Here is a 23,095-nt window from a genome sequence, read left to right as displayed (position 1 = left end):
CAACCAAAGTACTGACTTCCTCAGCAGAGGGTCGCACTCTAAGGCCCAAATTGCTATCAGTCACAGGCGGATTTGACACAAAAAGGGTGAAAGCTTTGGGAGGAGGTAGGTTCCAAGCCGAGTATGCCACTGGAGCACCAACATTTGAAACTTTACCCCTGAGGATCATTTCAAGTCGGTTTACCAAGTCAACAAAAGGAATTCTCCTATTGGTAACCCGAGTTGAGTCGGCCAGCCCTCGATACAGATATGCCGGATAGGCCCTATCTTTCAGTGGCTGAATGTTCTTGAAAACAAAATCAGTGACCACAACTTCGGCAGTCAGACCTCTCTCTTTCAGTAATCCGACTTCAGTAAGCAGCACGCCTGCCTCGGCCACTTCCTGATCTGTGGGAGACTTAGTCCAACTCGGAGTGCGAACGTCTGGCTGTCTTCCTGACCGGGAGGGGAGAGAATTTCCATAATTATCAACTATAAACCACTCCAGACACCACCCTTTAATGCTATCTTTGAGGGGAATCTCAAGATACTCGGTCTTCCGCCCACGGCGCATCTCCAAACTGGCACCTCCGACCAGCTGGTGTTGCCCCGCGGCCATCCCAGGGCGACAATGATACAGATACTTCCATAAACCGAAATGCGGCAGCACACCGAGGTAGGCTTCGCATAGGTGAACGAAAATGGAGATTTGGAGAATGGAATTAGGGTTCAAATGGGTCAAGTTGATATGATAAAAGTCAAGAAGGCCACGGAAAAAAGGAGAGATGGGAAGGCCGAGGCCGCGGAGAAGAAAAGGAGCGTAAACTACTGACTCGTGGGTATCTTCGGTTGGGACAGTAGTCCCGTGGCAAATCCGCCAAGAACAGAGTTCCCGCGGAGGAAGAACCCTGATGGAGACGAGGCGGAGAAGCTCAGCTTCGGAAATAACAGACATGTGGTTACCTGCGAAGGGTAACTGACTGTTGGGGTCGATTGCGGGGATCACCGCAGCAGACGAGTTCGCAGTTTTCCTCTTGGGCGCCATCTTGCTTCTCACTGGCGAACAGAGTAGGAGGCGAGTGGCAGAGAAGATTCAGATGCGGGAATGCAAGAACTAGGGCACGGAAAGCAAAGGCGGCTAAAAGCGCAACTCTTATGGGATATTCTTGAGCCAGATACCCTTTCAAAAAGTGCCCAGTCATCACCCGGCGGTTATTTCCGAAACCCCAGCATGCCACGTGGACATCTGATAGTTATTTCCAAAAAAGCCGACGTGCCACTTCATCACTCGGTTATTATCCTCAAAATAACTCGTGCGGCTGGCTATCACTCGGCGTTGCCTCTAAAACGCTGACCTCGTGTTCAATCGCTCGGCATTACTTCTAAAATGCCGACGTCGACTTTCAATCACTCGGCGTTGCCTCTAAAACGCCGACCTCGTGTTCAAATCGCTCGGCATTACTTCTAAAATGCCGACGTCGACCTTTAAACACTCGGCATTGCCTCTAAAACGCTGACCTCGCGTTCAATCGCTCGGCATTACTTCTAAAATGCCGACGCCGACCTTCAATCACTCGGCGTTGCCTCCAAAACGCCGAACTCGTATGCTATCGCTCGGCATTACTTCTAAAATGCCGACGCCGACCTTCAATCACTTGGTGTTGCCTCTAAAACGCTGACCTCGTGTTCAAATCGCTTGGCATTACTTCTAAAATGCCGACGTCGACCTTTAAACACTCGGCGTTGCCTCTAAAACGCTGACCTCGCGTTCGATCGCTCGGCATTACTTCTAAAATGCCGGCGTCGACCTTCAACCACTCGGCGTTGCCTCCAAGACGCTAATCTTATGTTCTATCGCTCGGCATTACTTCTAAAATGCCGATGTCGATCTTCACTGACTCGGCGTTGCCTCTAGAACGTTGGTTTCGTGTTCGATTGCTCGGTGTTACTTCTAAAACACTGATGTCAACCCTCAATCGCTCGGCGTTGCTTCTAAAACGCCGATACCGACTATAATATTACTCGGCGGCTACTTCTGGAAGCGTAAATGCGATGCGCAAGTTATTCATCTACTATATCAAAAGAATCAGTTCAACAATCAGAGAAAGCGAGTCATCGATAAGGGGCCAACGACAGTTCTTCATTAAGGGGAAGTTAATAAGTTTACAAACCAACTCTTCGCGAGTTGGTGCTTCCCTACTTCTACTCTACATTACTACTACTACTAAACTACACTATACTGCTCTACATTACTACTACATTATTCTAACTACACTATACTAATATCTAAAGACCAGTGGCGTTTAGCCACTGGCCTTGCTGCCGCTGCCCTTGCCGCCGCCCTTGGTGCTGCCCTTGGTGCTGCCGCCTCTGGTGCTGCCCGTACTGCTGCCGCCTCTGGTGCTGCCCTTGCCGCCGCTGCCCCCGCCGCTGTTGCTGCCGTCACCGTCGCCGTCGCCACCGTCGTCGTCGTCGCCATCGTCGTCGTCGTCATCTTCGTCCTCACCGCCGTCCGAGTCCTCCTCGTCCGAGGAGAACTCAGACTCATCCGAGCCCTTGAGCCCGGAGCGCTCGATGGCCCGGATGTACGTCCAGACCTCCGCGGCAATCCCCTGGGAGTCGTCTGAATCATCAGACGACGCCGGGGGAGAGACGGGAGCCGGAGATCCCTCGGACTCGGAGGAGAACTCCTCCTCCGAGTATTCCGAGTCACCGAAATCATCCGACGGAGGAGTCGGCTCGCGCTTGCGCTTGGTACCCTTGCCCATGGTGGAAGCAGACAGAGGGGAGAAGAAGGACGCAGTAAAGAACAGCGAAGAGATGCGAAAAAACCAGAGGAGCAAGGGCGTTATTTATAGAAAGGAAAGGCAACCGCTCACTTTCAACCGCGGTCACTGAACAGTCGCAAAGCATTCAATAAGCACTCCCACCCATCTGAAGACACGTCAGACGACAGACGCCGTTTCATGCAACACTACACCCATTGGGACTCCAGTCAACAGCGCAAAGGATATGATTACACTAGCCGTCCCATCACATTACTACTCAGAAGCAGCCGGCTAAAACACTCAGCGTACCAAGCCGTCCCTTGCCCACACCCATTGGGGGGGACGCCCAGGAATTATCAGAATATTTTTCAAAACGGTCACATCCGTGCAGGGCACGCAGTAAATACCTCAAGACAAAAATGAGATATCAGTAAGGATCAGAGGAAAGCCAAATATAGCCAGCAAAGTACAAGATATGACCGACAGAAGCGATGTGAGGACTAGACAGAGAACGTCCAATCAAGTTGCAGAAGCAAATAAATTGCATTACCTAGCAAGATATGGACGGATTGCAAACTCGGCTGCTAAAGACAAAATATATGCTGACCTCTGTAGCAAAATTTTGATGACATAATGCTGACCTCCAAAGCATAATGCGAATAGCTTCATGCCAATTTTTTCAAGCAAAAGGAAGACCTCCGAATGGATTATCCTTAAAAAATCCATTTGAAGGTCGGGGGCTACACCCATTGGGTGCACCTCCGGTGCACCCCATGGATTATCATTCTAAACCGATATAGCGCCGACTTCTAAGGCGTGGGACAAGATTGAAAAGACCAATCCTCAACCGAGATGCAGGAGCGCGAATGGAGATAATCTTTGGGGAAGACCTTCGAGTAGATTATCTTCTAAAATCTACTCAAAGGTCGGGGGCTACACCCATTGGGTGCACCTCCGGTGCACCCAATGAAGTCCAGAATCCTACAATTCAAAATGCCGACTTCTAAGGCACAAGCACAAAACTAAACTTTGGTCGAACGAGTGATCGGAGCAAGAGAAGACAGCAGGAAGTCATTTCTTGGACCTTGGATCTTTGAGTTGATTACCTCTAAATCAACCCAAAGATCGGGGGCTTGTGGGGGATAGATATCCCCTGGGTCCACTAAAGAGATAAAAGACCTCACGAAAGGCCCAAGGGCCCAATAAATCGTAAGGTCGTTCTTTCGTGGGCCTGAGGAAAGACAATCGACAAAAGCAGAGAAGACGTAAGACTGGACTGGAGCAAACCCGGACGGCCCACAACGTCAAACGAGTAAATCGCAACAGAGACCCGACTTTCCCGCGCTGAAGCCCCCATGCAACAGAGCCATGCGAGGATAAGTCGGCGAGGGTTACGTAGGGATAAACTCAAGAGGTTTACTATCTTTCAGCTACTTGTTGTTATCATGTCCACGTGTACTGCCCCACGGTCGAGTATATAAGGCCTAGGGGGCACCCCTTCAGAACGATCGACCCTACTTTACTTAACCACCCACGTAAACTCTCTGTGCCTCCGATCCAGAGAGCCCTCTTGTAACCACACTCAAATACTCATCAGGACGTAGGGTGTTACGCATCTCTAAGCGGCCCGAACCTGCAAATCTTGTCCACTGTCCCTCGTGCAATCGGCACGAACCATTTTGCTACAGTCGTTGACACCGTCCTACTCCTAAAAACACCTTGAGGGGTAACCCCAGGTGTGCGGTCGGACCCAAAACACCGACAGTAAGCCTCTAATACATTTAGATAAGTCATTCTGTTTATTATTTAGATTAAAAATATTTTTAAAAATATTTAAATTGATATTATTAATTATAGCTACATACAAGAGCTAGAACCTGGAGCCATCTGAAACACCCCTTTACTATTTTAAATTTAAAATTCAAGTCTAATTAGAACAAATTTAAATTTTCTATTTCAAGCACAAATTGCAACAAACAAAAACTCAACAGGAATGCAAAACATTTTTATTAATTAATTTATCAATTTAAGCAAATGAAACCCAGTAGGAATACTTCATGTAAGATGTTTTACCATAATAATTATTAAAGAAAATAATTCAAACACATAGCCACATTTTAGAAGTACAATAAAATAATTCTATAATATCCACATATTTATTTAAAAGAATATAATTTCTTATATAAAATCTATATTAAGAGATAGTTTAACTAATTTTTTAGAGAATAGATCTTTCACACAAAGAATAGTTCACATAAGAATCTTTTAGGTAATCTATTATTTGAAACACATTTATTTAAATCACGAAATGAGTTTTTCTAATTTATCCAGAATAGAATTTTGGAGTGTTACAACTATTATGCTGAACTTTAGCCTAGAACTCCAAGCTACATCAACCCACAACTTGGACAATGGACTATGCATTGAATTGCATGTTTTGTGTGAATGCGTTTCAGTCAAAGCCATAACCAGTACCTAGCTACTAGTAGTCCCCTTCTCGGGTGGAGTATATACATCGTACTCCATGGTCTATTAACGAGTTTACTAGAGATCACCTAGATCTCATAGACTGCGACGTTAGACAGTCTAACTCATATAGGTGTGTTCTTTCAAGAATGTTCAGCAGGCAGCTAGTAAAAGCCAATAAAAACACATTAAGGCACAAAGCCAACCTGCCTTACAACATTTGCGAGTATTGCATATTTACTTAGAGAGGGGCAAAAGTTACTCTCCTCAGTTCACCAATGGCTTCTTCTTCCGATGACCTCATTCATGGAATCTCCGATCACATAGACTAGGTTTTCACTATGGCAACTTATACGGGTCTCACACTCATCTCCCTCGATGCGATTTCTATCACATTATGTGATAATCTCTTTATAAAAGGATCTGATAGATTTTTATAAGTTGAAATATAAAACACATTTATTACTCCAGAGTTTCTCAACTTTCTGCCAGACATCAATCGTCTTTTAACATGTCTTGGTGACTTTCCATTATCCTTAGAACTTGACACTTTACCAATCACAGTATGATTATCACAGTTCATAAGGATAGCAGGTATTTATTTCTTAACCACCGGTAAGTCCATCAAGAGTTCACACAACCATTCTGCCTCAACGGTTGTCATGTCAAGTGCAACGAGCTCATCTTCCATGGTTGACCTTGTCAAGATGGTCTGCTTGTATGACCTCCATGATATTGTGCCTCCACCAATAGTGAAGACATAACCACTGGTGGCATAAAGCTCATTTGCATCAGATATTCTATTCGAATCACTATATCCTTCAAGTACTACATGCTGACCAGAATAGGGGGCTCCATAGCTCATTGTACCGTGCAAGTAGCGCACAACCCGCTCAAGTGCATGACAATGTTCATAGCAGTAAGCCAGAGCATGACCATGACTTTCCACCTCTTAAAGTGCATACCATTGAATTTTTTGGCTTCAGTGTACCGGCAAAACCAGCCATAGTTAAACAGGAAATTGTCTACAATAAGATTTTTGAATTGTAAGGAAATAGACATTTTCCAGATTAAATTCCGAATATAAGTCATGACCAACATTAAATATTTTAGGTGTATGTACCACAACAAGTAACCAAATAGGTTACCTAACAACATAATTATATAAATGCAACACACCACTACCATAATAGATAAACTGAAGTATGAGGTCAAATCAGATGATGTGTACTGTTCAGACATACTGGTAGACGATGCTGGTCGAAGCAGCAGAATCAACGATTCCGAAGCAGCAGGGTCGACAACGTCGAAGCAGCAGGGTCGATGACAAGATCGCGAGCAGTCGTGTGAGGACGCTTCCCAATAAGCTTATTCGCACTCTCCCGGCATAGGGTCTCGAAGGCGACGGGTTCCGGAGACTTGCTCTCCCGATCGCAGATGCACGTCGGTGGTCAGAATGAAGAGAACTACGATAGCGGCGTAGCTATAAGCAGAAGTGAAAACCTAACTCGTGTTGGGATGGGTTTGGCGCTAGCTGTAAGGCGCCTTATATAGGGTCGTGACCACGAACGATAAGCACCCGCGATCCAATCTGCAAGTTATCCACGAACTGATAGACTCACGCTCTGATAACGGCTCAACCTGATCGGATAGGGATCTAGACTAAACAACCAAGTAACCAAAAAATAAAATGGCAAAAGGAAGCCACGCCCTCGCAAGGCTAGGAGCCGAATTTGGGCAGACCGTTCACGCACATGTCATGCGCCTAAAAGTTGCCTAGAGGGGGGTGAATAGGCGAAACCTGAAAATTATAAACTTTGAACACGCACTTCACCCGGGGTTAGAGCTAGAAATAAATAATCTTGAATTCAGAGTGCGGAAGATAATTCCTCTTGCTATGAGTTGCTCAATCAATGTGGATAACTTTGGAAGCAAACTCAAAACACTATAAGCAAGGGAACTTTAGAGAGAGAGGAGAGGGGAGAAACAAATCGAGTGATGAGGATCCACACAAATGAACACGGTGATTTGTTTTCCGAGGTTCGATTCCAAGGAACCTACTCCCCATTGAGGAGGCCACAAAGACCAGGTCTATTCCAACCCTTTCCATCTCTCAATCGGTCACTTAGATCGGTTGAGTGCTTCTTCTTTATCACACGGGTCACTAAGACCCCGCAAGGATCACCACACAAATAGGTGTCTCTTGCTAGCTTTATAAAACACTTGAGAAGATTAGAGTGAGAAGAAGAAACCAATCCAAGCAACAAGAGCAAAAAAGAAACACAAAACACCCTCTCCCAAGTCACTAAACTTTTTTGATCACTTGACTTGATTTTGGAACTTGGAGAGGATTGAATGCTTTGATTGTGTCTTTGGAGTGTATTCTTTGCTCTTGTGTTGAATGAGAAGTGTAGGAGGCTTGGATGGCTTGAATGGAGGTGGTTGGGGGTATTTATAGCCTCCAACCATTTCCTAGCCGTTGGCTGACTTTGCTGTCGACGGACACACCGGGCAGTCCGGTGGTGCATCAGACACTGCATTATTCGCTGTCCGGTGAGTGCCACGTCAACCGGCCGTTGGGTTTGGAGCTATTGACCGTTGAAGTCATCAGTCCTCTTGCGGCATCGGACAGTCCGGTGGCACACCGGACAGTCCCGTGCATTCTGACTTGGCAGTTCTGACTTCTGCACTGTTCACTGTTCCTTCGTCAGCGTAGTCGATCGTTGGCGAAGTTGACCATTGCTCCGTTGGCGCACCGAACAGTCTGGTGGTACACCGGACAGCCCGGTGAATTTTAGTGGAGTGGCTCTGAGAAAACCCGAGAGCGTCCAGTTCGTGAGGTGCCTCGGTGCACACCGGACAGTGTCCGGTGCGCCAATACCTGCAATATTCTTGCATGCTCCAAACTTTGTAGAATTCCCTCAATTCCTTTTCTTTGTATTTTTATGTTGAACTTTATGCACCTGAGAGAATTAGCAACTAGGCAAACTGGTTAGTTCATATGGTTTGTGATGGACGTCAAACACCAAAATCGATTATAGGAAATGGTTAAGCCCATTTACCTTTCAGCGCCCTTCACCCCGCCCAAGCCAGACGAGCTAGCGCGCGTGGTTCTCCACTCTTTCCCGTCATTCATGACTTGGTGAGTGAGTGTAGCCTTCATATTTAAACTAGTTTCACTCCTCTTGGACTAGCAATATAGAACTATTTGTTCCACCATTCTCTTGCCATATTCATACATGGGCTTTTGAGATTTTTCTAGGATTTAATCGATTTTCATAATTGAACCTCGAATATAAATCCAACATAGTATTAACGAGGGTGTAGAGGTTCTAAACAGGATCTGAATCTAGCAAGGATTCATCTTCTAATCTTCCACCTTGTGCTTGCTCTCTTCTGCCGTCGTACCCAGTGCACACCAATCCCCACTTCGAGTAACCGAGTTCAACGACCTCTCCGTTCACAAATGACATGGGGGCCGTTTGGTCCACCAAGGATTCTGATAAACTCATAATGGTACCTTACCCAATGCAAAATCTAAGAATCTGTTGAAAGCTTCATAATTTGAGATATTGGAGAGTTGGCTCTTTATCCATTCAAACACCGCCTGTGGTGATTATCTGGTGGACAAATTTTGAATTCTTTAAAATCCACGTGTGAAAGTCGCCTAGAGGGGGGTGAATAGGCGAAACCTGAAATTTATAAACTTAAACACACACTAAGGTCGGGGGTTAGCGTTAGAATTAAATTCAAGTCCAAAAGAATATCTCTCTTGCTAGGAGTTGCTCAAGGGTTGCGGATGACGTATGGGAGCCAACTCAAATTCACACTTGCAAGGTAATGTTACAGAGGGGAAAACAAATCAAACAAGAATCAAGGCAAGTGAACACGATGATTTGTTTTACCAAGGTTCGGTTCCAAAGAACCTAGTCCCCGTTGAGGAGGTCACAAAGACCGGGTCTATTTCAACCCTTTCCCTCTCTCAAACGGTCACTTAGACCGAGTGAGCCTTTTCCTTAATCTCTCGGGTCACCTAGACCCCGCAAGGACCACCACACTCTTAGGTGTCTCTTGCTTCGATTACAAGTCACTTGAGAAATAGAAGGGAAAAAAGGGCCAAACCAAGCGACAAGAGCAACAAAAGAACACAAGTGATCCTTTCACAAGCCCTAATGCACTAGAGTTGATTTTTGGGGCTTTGAGTGGATTGATTGCTTTGATTGTGCCTTTGAGTGTTGGGCTTTGCTCTCGCAATGAATGAGAACTCAGAAATGCTTGGATGGATGTGAATGAGGTGGTTGGGGGTATTTATAGCCTCCCAACCACTTCTAGCCATTTGCTGAAATCTGCTAGCGATGGGCGCACCGGACAGTCCGGTGCGCCACTGGACAGTCACTGTGCACTGTCCGATGCACGCCACGTCAGCGCAACCGTTAGGGTTCGGAGCAGTTGACAGTTGGAGACACTTGTCTTCTAGTTGCACCGGACAGTCCGGTGCCTTCTGACTTCTGCGCTCTGACTTCTGCGCGACACTGTTCATCACTGTTCCTTCTGACGAACCGACCGTTGGTTCGTAGGGAGCCGTTGCTTCGCTAGCTCAGCGGACAGTCCAGTGGCACACCGGATAGTCCGGTGAATTATAGCGGAGCGCGTCTTCAAATTCCCGAGAGTGGCTGGTTTGGAGTTGTACGATCCTGGTGCACCGGACACTGTCCGATGGCACACCGGACAGTCCGGTGCGCCATTTTTCAGCACACTCAAGATTTTTCTCTGGTCTTTGATTGAGTCCCTAACTGATTTTCTTTCTTGGTTTGTGTTGAACCTTATGCACCTGTAATACATGAATTCTAGACAAACTAGTTGGTCCATGTGTTTGTGTTGGTCGTCAACCACCAAAATTAGTTATAGGAAATGGTTAACCCTATTTCCCTTTAAACGTGTAACCAAACACAACCATCACTATCGGAATCGAGCGCTTTGCCGAGTGCCGGAAGCACTCGGCAAAGCCTGAAAAACACTCGACAAAGGCTTTGCCGAGTGTAACACTCGGTAAAGAGAGCTCGGCAAACAGTACATCGACAACGACATCTTTGCCGAGTACTTTTTATCGGGCACTCGGCAAAGTCTTTGCCGAGTGTCAGTCGGTACTCGGCAAAGAAAAGTGTCCGTCACGGAGCCGGGTGATGGAGACGGCGCCTTTGCCGAGTGTTCTAGGTGACCCTCGGCAAAGAAGTTACCTCCTTGCCGAGTGTCTATCGACCTGCACTCGACAAAGGATCCACCAACGAGTCCCTTTGTTAGGTTCTTTGTCGAGTACTCTAGGAGACACTCGACAAAGCTTGCCTCTTTGCCGAGTGCCAGGGATACAGCACTCGGCAAATAAGGTTTCTACACATAGTGCCTCACAACTTTCTCGAAACATTCTCAAATTTTTATCATAGCCTCTATATATGATATCATGACATGTGGACAAGTTTCATGATTTTCTGACTTTGTTTGTGTTTTATACAATTTTTAAACAACTGGATGGCAAGTTCACGACCATGTTTAGTGAGCATGGTGCTCGAAGTTTCCGGTCTGCTCCTGAAATCGGTCGTAACTTATGCTAAATAGCATGTATATCATTTTTGCATGCACGATTTTCCAAGTTTCGAGTGACTTGCGGTTCAAATGTGAATTTTCCGAAGAAATTCAAATGAACGAACTAAATCTAATAGTTATAGAAAACACTTTTATAAGTGTCCCAAAATGGTACATGTAGGTATACATAGTGGAGGAACATACCACAAAAAGTTTGGTTGGCAAAATAAAAAAAATAAAAATATACTTTGTCTAGTGTCCAACTGGGGACTCGCCAAACTTGCTTTATCGAGTGTCAAACAGGGGGCACTCGGCAAAGAAGATTCTTTGCCGAGTGCCAAAACTCAGCTCTCGGGAAAGGTAACGGCCGTCAGCTTTAGACGGCGGCTGACGACCCTTTGCCGAGAGCCGCCCTTCGCCGAGTGTTTGGCACTTGGCAAAGAAATCTTTGCCGAGTGTATTCCTGTGCCGAGAGTCCTGCTCTCGGCAAACGCCGTCGTTACCGAGAGCAGGACGTTACCGAGTGCGGCACTCGGCAAAGACTTCTTTGCCAAGTGCTCGACAAAAAACACTCGGCAAAGCGCCGAGCACTCGGCAAAGACCCGAATTCCGGTAGTGCATGGATGATGAGGCATAATACGGTCTATAATGCTTCGTCAACAGGTATAGCAAAAAAATACTACGTAAAGAAAAGGGGATATAAAATATCCATAGCGGATGTATCGGATGGACGCCAAGTGATTGATATTATACCTCCCAGGCCAGAACTTCTTGTTTCAGAGGGGGAATCAATCAAGCTTGATCAACCATTAACAAGCAATCCTAATGTAGGAGGGTTTGGTGAGGGGATGCAGAAATAGTGCTTGAGGATCCATTGCGCGTCCAAGGTCTTTTGTTTTTCTTCGCATATGTTATTTTGGCACAAGTTTTTTGTTCTAAAAAAGAAACAGTTTGAAAAGGTTCAATTGTATGAAATGAATTTTTGGATCCTGGGATTTCTTACCATCAAGTGAGAAAAAAGCCTCGATTTCTGGAATTCAAAGGGAAATATTGAATGAATAGATTGTAAATTTTGAAACTTCGGTATTTTTTTTTCTTCTCGACAAGATAGTTGCCCTAGCGAGAGTCGATTTCTACAACAATCGCAAACCCCTCAGATAGAATCTAAGAATAAAACTCAGAATAAAAATAATTACGGTGATCCAACAATCGGTCTTGGTTAGGATAATTAACCAAATTAATTAAAAAATTATGTTGATACATTCAATTAATTAAACATTTCATCGATCGTGAACATCAAGTCTCGACATCGCCAACCCACAAATAGCGCACCTTCTTCGACAACGTCATGGGCAAGCTTCTCATTAGTTCTCTTTGTTCTGCTGCGTCCACCTCCAACTAGCATCGCAATTCGCAACTCTAAATTACCCACCAACGTGCTCGACATCGTTCGTGTTCGCGTTGCCCAGTCTATTGCACTAGAACATCAGACACACTTCATGCACCCTGCCATGATTTTAAAGTTAATTTTTTACTAAAAAACTCGCGCGTGCCGATGATTTCTATATATATTTAGTTGTGTTGTAATGTATGGATACGTTAGGCTCTCCTTGGAAGCAACCTAGTTTTTAAGAATCTAATTTCTATCCCCACTTTCTAGAAATTGCTTTATGAAAAAAATGGTTAATGGTGTTTGGAACCACCACAGTTTTCATAAACATCGTTTAGCTAGATGAGCCTAGCTTTTTGGTTTTCAAGAAACTAAAAACCCAGTCTCCATAAACCAGGCATAAACTAGTATGTTTTGAACCACCTTAGTTTTTATAAACTAGTTTTTTTCAAAAACTGGGTGCTTCCAAACATGCCCTAAGTTATGAAAGTTTAAATTGTTTGACTGTTTAGAAAGTAGGTGAGTGTAAAATTTGTTTAAAGCAATTTCAATTGTGCCTTAAATCAGAATATAGGGTTCAACTCATAAAAATAACTCCAACAATGTTCTATTTTACCATTTTTTATCAAAAATATATATAGGGCAGGCTATTGCTCAAATATACTACATTGCATATTAGTGCCTTATCCATGTTTTCTACATCATCTTCAACCTTATCTTTTCTAATAATGTAATTTATTTATAAAAATACATGATTTAGGGATTAGTTGTTGGAGCTTAATTTGTTTTTAGTGTCCTAAACACTTTAAATGATGTAGTATTTTAATTTTGGGTACTATTTTGAGGCAATTTGTTGGAGATGCTTATTATTATTATATTATTACGCTTAATGTGGTTTGATGAGCCTGAAGTAGTGGGCCGCACTGCAATAAATAAGTTTTGGGCTGAGTGTTGTCTTGAGGGCTGGAAAATTCAGGCCCATGAGTCACTGGATGGCCTGACGCGCTAAACTCAATCGAACCAACCAAAATCCAGGGCCGTCCCGTCCATCGAAGAAAAGGGGAAAAGGGGAAAATGATTTCTTAAAAAAGAGGAGTGACCCGGTCTACCGGAGCGTACGGTGCCGATCCCGTCGCCGCCGCTACCCCTCAATCGCGAGCAACTTCTTCCGGATTCGCACCAAGCTCTCCACAATTCTATCGCTATGCTGCGGAAGGCCGTCGTCGCCTTCATCGCCTGCACCGCCTTCTTCCTCGCCTTCTCTGCCTACTCCCGTCGCCAGGTGTGGCTTTCCGCTCTCGAGTTTGTCTGGTCAGGTTCAGTCGTTAAGATGCCTAACTGACTATACTTAGTTTTCTAAGATAGTTCAGATTGATTAGTGTGTGGAGTCAAGATGCGATGTTGAAGGGGATTTTAGTGGATTTCTCAGTGCTGGGTCGCTTTATCCTGTGTAGGGAATCGAGCTCTAGCTGCTCGTACTAGCATTTTTGCAATATGATGTCTGATATTAGAATGTCTGTTGCTAGTATGATGTCGCTAAGTAATTTTAGGGAGCTGGTTCCCATGTCGACAGTACTTTTGCAGTGGAGGTGGTAAAGGCATACATGCGATTTGTTTTGCTACCTTGTCGATGCCATTGTTTTTATTGCTGAATTGTGTAGTCGTGCGGCTTGGCTACAACATTGGAACTATCATGTGTATTGATTATTTTCAGTACCCCGCTTTATGTTGATGATGCGGCTATCTTCATTTATCCAACCCGTAATGACCTGCAAGCAGTCAAACAAATCTTCAATGCGTTTGGAGCCGCCACGGGTCTAACAACAAATTTTGAGAAAAGCTCCATCCACCCCATCCGTCATGAAAATGCGGATTTGTCCAACATCCTTCAGCCGTTCCCGGGATGCTGCAAAACCTTCCCTTGCCGATACCTCGGCCTTCAACTCCACACTCGTCTGCTCCAAAAAATTCATATCCAACCACTAGTGCAGAAGATTGGACAACGACTTGTCGGATGGATAGGTCGACTGCTTAACTACGCAGGACGCCTCACCCTAGTATCTTCAGTGCTCTCCTCCATGTCGATCTACCACCTAATTGTCTCCCCCCTTGCGAAATGGGCTAGAAAGCAAATTGATAAGATTCGGCGATCTTTCCTCTGGAAAGGCGAGCATAACGCGCATGGGGGGCACTGCCTAGTTAATTGGCAAACGGTGACTAGACCAAAGGACCTAGGGGGACTAGGGGTGCTCGATCTTGAGAAATTCAGTCGTGCCCTCCAGCTCCATTGGCTTTGGCAAGAATGGACTGACGGCTCAAAACCTTGGGAAGGGCTCCAGGTCCCTTGCAACAAGCTAGATCGCCTGCCGTTTCAGGCTTCCACCACTGTGGTGATTGGTAACGGCATCAAAGCAAAGTTTTGGCACCATAACTGGCTGGATGGAGAGGCGCTACGCAACTTGGCCCCTGTAACACCCCGGGCTTTAAGGGACAAAGCCGGGTGCATCTCATACATGTGCCAAAGAAGACAACATATATAATCACAGAGTGTATAGAGATAAATGTCACAATAATCAAAGTACTTATTACATAGCGGAAGACTTACAAAAATAAAGATAAATATAGCAGGATCTAAAAACTATCCTTGGCGCCAGAAAGTCAACTGGGAGACGCCACCTAGATCGAATCGAACTCCTTGTTATGGCTCCTCTTGAACCACCCGCTCTTCTCCTGTGGGAGGGGTGTGAGACAGCAAGAGTGAGCTCACATACGTTCATCGCTCAATAAGTTGTGGGGAATAATGTGCATGAACTCGCCAAAGGTGGGAGCTCATGAAGTGTAAGGCTTATCAAATAAAATGGTTAAAGCTGAGCATTGCTTTTAATGTTGGTCAAACTTTTATTAGCAATTACTAGGTGTAAGTAAATACCAAACCTTAATAAAAGTAATAGAACAAAATTAATAAATAATCCCATGCAAATGCAAATGACAAATTGAATTTAGGTTCCATAAATTAATCATGTGAGGGTCCAAGCCGCTCATGACCGTGAGCACGGCTAGTATACTAGTTTTACACTCTACAGAGGTTGCGCATCTTTACCCACAAGCCGTGTTACCCATCTGCCAAGGGGTCATGAATCTCATACACCTCTACCAAGGAAGCGAGGCAGGGTAACACTACGAGGCCTTTACAAAGTTCCACTAGCTTCAGAAATCCCGCTACAGTTTATAGGAAGCTCCAGTGCAGGAATCCCTCGCCTGACCGCCATCGCAGCAAAATCAACCCAAGGACCTCCCTACACTGACCACTCCCCTACTGCCCTTGCCCCTTTCGGGTAAGGAAGACCTCCACTAGCTTTCCTAGTTAATCAGCCAAGGGCGTCCCATTAAACCCTTGTGGTAGCACTGTTTTCCCGGGTGGTCGCTCCATGTTCCAATTAACATAATGATCTTATCATGAACATAAATAACATAACAAAAATAATTGGAACATGGATGTAATGAAGTATTATCCCAAAACCACATAATGCAATAGCATAACTACCCAAGTGAATCAGGGGTAAACAAGGTAAACAGGATAAACAGACTAGGGTGACCTATTGGGTCCCATCAAAATTAAACTTATGCATTGATAAGTGATAATAAAGAACATTATTGGGCAACAAATGTGATCAAGAGCACAACTTGCCTGGCACTTGAGATTCCAGTTACCAGGGTGATTCTTCAGATCCTCGAAACCACACGCTAGTCGCATCAATACAAACAAACAGTGTATAGGCAAAATTAACATCACACCAAACATAAGCACAAACTGGGTAATAATAATATACGCGTTGCTACGAGATCGCGGGATCGAGAACCACTAAAATCGGGGTTACGGTTGAGGAGTTATGATTTTATAAACGATTTATGTGATTAAAACATTAAGCTACATTATAAATTGGTTAGTATAAATCATATGAGAGAATATCTTATAAATAATTAACTCACTTTGATCTAAGTTATAAATGGACCATATATCATATTTTAATAGATTATAATGATAAGCAGATTAACAAGACTATCCAACATCAGTTAAATATAGATATAATTATAAAATAATGAGATTTGGTATAATAAATGTTTTTAATGCGTAGTAAATACTTATACGAAACTAACGCAACTAAAACGAGTCAATTCTGAATTAAAACCAAAGAGTTATGAATTTCTAAAGGTTTTATGCGTTTGGTACAAGATTAATTACGATATAAATTTTAATGTGACTTTCATGTCAAAACAGAGACACTAGGTGATAAACAATAATATTATAGAATTATAGAAATTGGAATGACTCAATTTGGAATTAGTATGAATTTTCTATGATTTATACAAGTTCTAGCGATTATTTTTGTATTAAAATCAATTTCTAAATTAAATAACTGAATTCTCAGAGTTGTGGACTGGGCGCATGAATTCTGGAAAGCGCAGGGGCTCAAGCGTAAGTTTCCAGAGACTCAATCTACTCCCGCAGTGGACCACGGGTTGAATAAATGGTAGGCCAGGGGCTCTTTTACAAATAAGCATGGTGAAGGGGGTATTCTTGGTTCTCGGTCGTTCGATTTGAAACTGGCGGTCCAGATTAGATCTAATCTCTCCCGAACCGGTACCAAATAGTGGCCGCCCGATCACGATCCTACGGCTAAGACCCAACGCATCCCCTGATCTAATGTAAGCCGCGCGATCCCAGATCCACGCCCTAGACTTAAAACGCCGAGCTGCTTCGTTGACCCAATCTTAGCCGTCCGCGCTAGGATCTACGGCACACAATACATTCCCCATATCAAATCCTGGCCATAGATCCCATGATCAACGCCCCCAGAATCATCTTCCTCCCTGCGGCTAGCAGGCAGTGAACGACGGCCCCGCACGGTGGAGTAGCACGCCGGAGTTACCCCGCCTAGCGCAATGACTAGTGTTGATATACTACGCGGAGGTGACTGCGAGTTCACTAGGGAAGGACTCACCTGCGGTTAGGAGCGAAGCCTGGCGTAGTGCAGTCCATGGCAGTGCCTGTGTCCCCCGCGAGCCGTCACCTCACAACCACGATCACACAACTCCAGTCTCCATGACCCCGTGATCAGCACACGCTAGCAACCCTCCTCGACTAAACTTTGAGGGCTCGGCGAGGGCGATGATCGATCTCTCTCTGTTCCCTTACGCCCGCACTCGACGGTGGCCATGGCTGTCCTTTCTCACGGCGGCGACGCGCTCTCCCATCGCTCCCTCTACGTGTTCTCGGTGTTTTGACGATGGCAGAAAGGGGCGTTCATGCCTGCATACTTATACATGCAGAGGGGAACCGCTTCCTGGTGGAGCTGGTAGAAGGCCCGACGATTACGTGATTGGAGTTTGTTTCGGCGGGGGTGGTTGTGATCTGGTGATGTCATGCACGCCAGTTTGTTATGGCATCGGCAAGATACAGGGCCCCATCGGCAGTGGTGATAACCGGCGTGTGCACATGCATGATGGAGCCGAGAGGCTCATGTCGGATAGGTGTGGGCTGCTACCAGACTCAATTTGGCTGTCAGGTTTGTTATTCCTTTATCATTTTTTTGTTTTTCTATTTTGCTTTTAAATCCAGGTTTTTAATTCCCGTTTTCTTTTCTACTTCATTCTCCCTATTTCAAAATAGATTCAGTTTCAATTTTCGAATTAAATTTGAATACAGTTCAACTCCAACTAAATTAAATGCTCACACAAAACCCTTACATGGATAAAAGACTATTAATAAATTTATTTATTTATTTATCATCATCCTATTTAGGTAAAAGCATTGTTTAAAATATGAAATTTCCTACACCCAAAAATAGGTACGTTACGAGAAAAAAATCTAGTATATAAAATCCTTTCGAGAGTATTCAAACAAGGGAATTCATATAGGGATGCTTTTATAAAGTCTTTATTAGAAATCACTCATTCTAGGAGATGTGACTTCGAGGAATCAAAAGATATTATAATCCTAAATCTTTAGAGAATTTTACTCATCTCCCAGAATAAGATTTTGGATGTTACAAATTCTACCTTTCAACTTAACTTGTCTCAAAAATTTGAGTACAAATGCAATCATGCAAGAACTCCAGCATGGAATGCACATTCACGTATTTATTTTTTTTATTTATCATTTGACTACTTTATTTCCTTTAGTTGATTATGCGCAAAGAAAAGAAGATCAAGAAATTCTCAAAATTCTAGCATAGAAGTATATTTATTTATTTATCGTATTATATTTCTCTTATACCAATTTTAGGCATTACAGCCCCTCACCTCTTCGAGCTGGTCAGAAGGAAGAACAAATCAGTGGCCCAAGAACTGACCAACAGTGCTTGGATTCAGTCTCTGCGGGGGGAAATCACAACCACCACGTAAATTGAGGAATTTGTCTACCTCTGGATTAGGATCCAACAGGTGAGCTTGCAGCCAGATGTAGAGGACACCTTAGTCTAGAAATGGACACAACATGGACTCTACTCCTCCAGTTCAGCCTACAGAGCCCAATTCTTGGGTTCCTACATTAGCCACAAGATCAGCCTCATTTGGCGGGCTGGCGGGCTAGAACAGAGAACAAATGCAAATTCTTCGCTTGGGTGCTCATCCGAAATAAGCTCCTCACGACAGACAACCTAGCACGACGTGGATGGCCGCACCAACCGTCTTACGCCCTCTGCAACGGACCTTTAGAATCAGGACTCCATCTGTGCCTAACCTGCCCCTTCGCACAGGAGGTCTGGAACACAGTTCTTAGAGCATCTCCAAAAGCTCCCCAGAAGTCTCCCCTAAATCCAATTTTTTGGGAAAAACACAAAAACGTGTCTCCAACAGTTCCCCTAAAGCGCTTTCAACTTTTTCATAGCCCTTAAAACTCCCTCATTTGTAGCTACAAATGAGGGGTTTTTTGGGCTCACCAGAAACAATCTGTCTCTTTAAGAGATATGTTGGAGAAATGATTAAAATCTACCCACACTAATTATTTAGATGTCCCTTAAAGCTGATTTTGATGAGTCGTTTTCTGGAGAGCTCTTGGAGATGCTCTTAGAGCATCTCCAAGAGCTTCCCAGAAGTCTCCTAAATCAAGTTTTTTTTTGGGAAAAACACAAAAACGTGTCTCCAACAGTTCCTCTAAAACGCTCCCAACTTTTTCATAGCCCTTAAAACTCCCTCATTTATAGCAACAAATGAGGGGTTTTTTGGGCTCCCAGAAACAATCTGCTGCTTTAAGGGGGATCTGTTGGAGAAATAATTAAAATCTACCCCCACTAATTTTTTAGATGCCCCTTAAAACTTATTTTGAGGAGTCATTTTCTGGGGAGCTCTTGGAGATGCTCTTACTTGGGAAAGCTTTTCCCTTCCACAACAGGTTGATTTGAACAACATCTCTAGCATTAGAGAGTGGTGGGAGCAGACGGAAACTCTCTTCTCACAAGATCGCAAAAGGGCGTTCAATGGTGTGGTCATCTATACTATGTGGAACCTTTGGAAGGAGCGCAATCGAAGAATCTTTGAGCATTGCTCGTTGTCACCACTCCAGATCACAGGGAGAGTGAGGGAGTGTGTTTTGCTCTATAACAATGCATATAGTCGCCTTGGTTTGTACTAGAGCTGCATGTCTTGTTCCTTCTTGGGTGCCCGATCCTTTGGCCTGAGTGTCGCCGGCCCTGTGTACTCTAACTCTTTTCCCTCTCTTAATTGAAAGGCAGAGCTCCTGCCACTTCGTTAAAAAAAATATTTTTAGTAGCTAGTCATGTTGCGTGACATTCTGAATTGATGCGTGGTATGTATTTATTTCTTTATTACCGAAGATGATGGAGATGCATTGTATGTACTAATATGACACTTTATCAGAGAAAATCAAAGAAAAAAAGAACTATGACAGTACTTGAATGATAAGAATTTCAAAAGATTTATCTTACTTTTTTCTCATGTTGCATAGGGCGTTGCAGAGGTTCAATTACCAGCAGTTACTCACAGGGTCTACCTAGATGTAGAAATTGATGGCCAACACATAGGTATATTGCAATAAACAGTACATTGTTGGATGTTTCAATGGAAATCTTTGGTCACCTATTGCTTGCATTATTTTTTCATGTTTCACTACTCTTAACCATCATTACATTGTTGGCTTAATTCTTGTTGATCTGACTCCTAATTGCAGGTAGAATTGTTATTGGTCTCTATGGGGAGGTCGTTCCAAAAACAGTTGGTATTCTTATTATACTTCTCTTTTTCCAGCATGTTCTTTTATTGATTTTGATTTTCGAAGTTTGTGTACTCCTTTGCACGCCTGGTGCTTCCTGCGCTTCTGTTCTAGACTCTTGACATGTGGCATAGTCATGAACTCACACATTTGTGAGTTTCCCCATTGTTTTGGTTAAAAGTTACCCTGTCCCTGTTCCAAGTAGAAGTTTAGTTGATACATATTAATTTCTAACATCTGTCTGTTCCTATCAGTGTGCTGTTTTGTGTGGTTAACAAAGATCTAGTTGCTAGCACTCTTCCTATTTTCATGATTCCACTTATATATGCCTATAGAAGGGCAGACTGGTACAGTGGTGAGAGCTATCTCATTGATTCACCAGGTCTAGGGTTTGAAGCAGCCTTTCCGCATTTGCGGAGTAAGGCTTACCTTTGTTTATCCTTTCCCTAAATCCAACTCATGTGGGAGCCTTCAGCATGGGGCCTGCCCAATTATACATGCGTATGGCTGAGACCAACCTCACCGCTTCAAACTTACAATTATCATGTCAAAGTTTTTTTTTGTAACATATATGAAATAAAATTGGCTTCACAGATTATAGTTCATCTACTAAATTTTTTTGTTCTACACTCTGCAGAAAACTTTAGGGCTCTTTGTACAGGTATTTTCTCTCTGGTCTCCATGGCTTATTTTCTCGCCAGCAACCCCACCTGAGCTGATCGTTCATGTCCATTTGTTCACCATTTCAGGTGAAAAAGGTGTCGGGTCCAATGGCAAACCTCTTCACTATAAGGGAACACCATTCCATCGTATTATCCCTGGCTTCATGATTCAGGGCGGTGACATAGTTAGAGGCGACGGTAAAGGGAGTGAGTCTATATATGGAGGCATCTTCCCAGATGAGAATTTCACTGTAAAACATACACATCCAGGTGTGATTGTTCAGCCAGTGAACTTTATCATCCAGTTTGCATTTTGCCTTTGTTGAAGTTCATGTGTACTCAGTTACACATTTATTTTCAAGGAAACCACCACTATTTTATTTGACACTAATGATGCTATCTATTAAAGAATATGCAACTTTTAGTTGATGGCATCTTTTTTAGATTACAACGCGGTCTTTTTTAGATTACAACGGGTCTGGTTTCTGATTTGATTCACTATGTAGCTACACCTGATTTCAAGAAAGCTTTGTACCGAGACCTACTAAGTTGTTTGTCAGCAACAAGTCCAAATATTCTGGTGTTTTTTTCCTTTTGTTTTACTTTGTTTATATTTCTTTCATCCTGACTTGGTTAGCAACCGGTCAATGTGGCCAAATCATGAATGGGTGTTTGATCTTCTGACAGGTATCTATCTGAATTTTTTTAAATTAGGATGGTCATTTCCAACTCTACCCCTGCTTTGCTGTCTTGCAGGGGTTGTTGCTATGGCGAATTCTGGACTTGATTCTAATGGATCTCAGTTTTACATAACTACTATCAAGACAAGCTGGTGAGTTGTGTTGTACACCACGTCTCACCAATGATTGACTTGGAAGCTGCAGCTCCTGAAATGGTAGCTTTGTAGGTTGGATGGGGAGCATGTTGTCTTCGGCAGGGTGATCCAAGGAATGGATACCGTGTACGCCATAGAAGGGGGCGCTGGGACTTACAATGGCAAGCCAAGGAAGAAGGCGGTGATCACCGACGCTGGTGAGATACCCAAGGAGAAATGGGGTGATCAGGAAGCGTAGGGTGTTTTCTACTTCTTGTCACCTTCAAATCAGGTAGCCATGTACTTCTTTTTTCCTTGACCTCCATGGTGTGCCACGGTTCAGCAAGACTTCCGGAATGTTGTATATCGTAGCTAGCTTATGGCCAGTCGAATTGACTCTGATCCCTTGAGTTGTGATGTGGAGACGCATACATCTGAAAAATCTTTAGGCCATGTTCGGTTAGGGTGGAGTGAAGGGGATTAAGTTTCCTTCCATTCAAATTTGAATTTAAATTTCAATAGGAGGAGGTTGTTCGCTTCGAATTAAAGCTAACTGTTTAGACTGTTATAGCTGTAATCTGTACAGACAAAAACATTGTATAAGCAGAAGCTAATATGGATTAAAGCTAAGCGAACAGGCTATTAATCTCTTCCAATCCTCTTTAATCCACAGCTAACCAAACAAATCCTTAACTAGCTTTGTTTTCTTGATAGTTGATACTACTTGGATTGCCAATCTTGTGCATGAAGTTCGTCTGCTATATATACTACATAAGAAATATTTTTTCTCCTTCCTTTTTTTTTAAAGTTTAACTTAGAACTTACCATATGTGGTGCCTTTTAGGTTATCTGCAGTAGCTTACACATCTTCATACCAATATTCAAACTTCACTATACAAGTAGTGCAGTCTACAGTATAAAATAATGCAAAACGGTCTTTTAGGTAACTATATGGTTGAACTGTTGGACACGATCTTAGTCCCATTTGTTAGGCGAGAAGTAGAGAGGGCTGGCGCATGAAAAAATGATGCAACACACGTCTGTTGAAACTGTTGCATTATAATAGTAGAAGATATGGACACCATGGAATGGATAAGAGGATGGAACCTTATCCTCTAGATCCATAAGGATGTCTCCAACAACTAACTTATCTTATTTTCTATATTTTAAATTTCAGTCTATGAACAATATAGTCTATATTACAAA

General features: G+C 43.6%; 1 protein-coding gene across 1 annotated transcript; it reads left to right on the top strand.

Moving 5' to 3' along the window:
- Positions 1–13,251: 13,251 nt before the first annotated feature.
- LOC100216820 (putative peptidyl-prolyl cis-trans isomerase family protein) lies at positions 13,252–22,409 on the top strand. Its single transcript, NM_001143216.1, has 7 exons — positions 13,252–13,465; positions 20,150–20,225; positions 20,372–20,419; positions 21,051–21,074; positions 21,163–21,345; positions 21,832–21,907; positions 21,983–22,409. Exons 1-7 carry the CDS (start codon positions 13,388–13,390, stop codon positions 22,146–22,148), a joined length of 651 nt encoding a protein of 216 aa, NP_001136688.1. The 5' UTR covers positions 13,252–13,387; the 3' UTR covers positions 22,149–22,409.
- The last annotated feature ends 686 nt before the right edge of the window (positions 22,410–23,095 follow it).

This window comes from Zea mays, chromosome 7, assembly GCF_902167145.1.
Source record: "Zea mays cultivar B73 chromosome 7, Zm-B73-REFERENCE-NAM-5.0, whole genome shotgun sequence".
Classification (NCBI taxonomy): domain Eukaryota; kingdom Viridiplantae; phylum Streptophyta; class Magnoliopsida; order Poales; family Poaceae; genus Zea; species Zea mays.
Note: the sequence above shows the minus strand (reverse complement) of the source record. Positions and strands in the feature narration are given on the sequence as shown.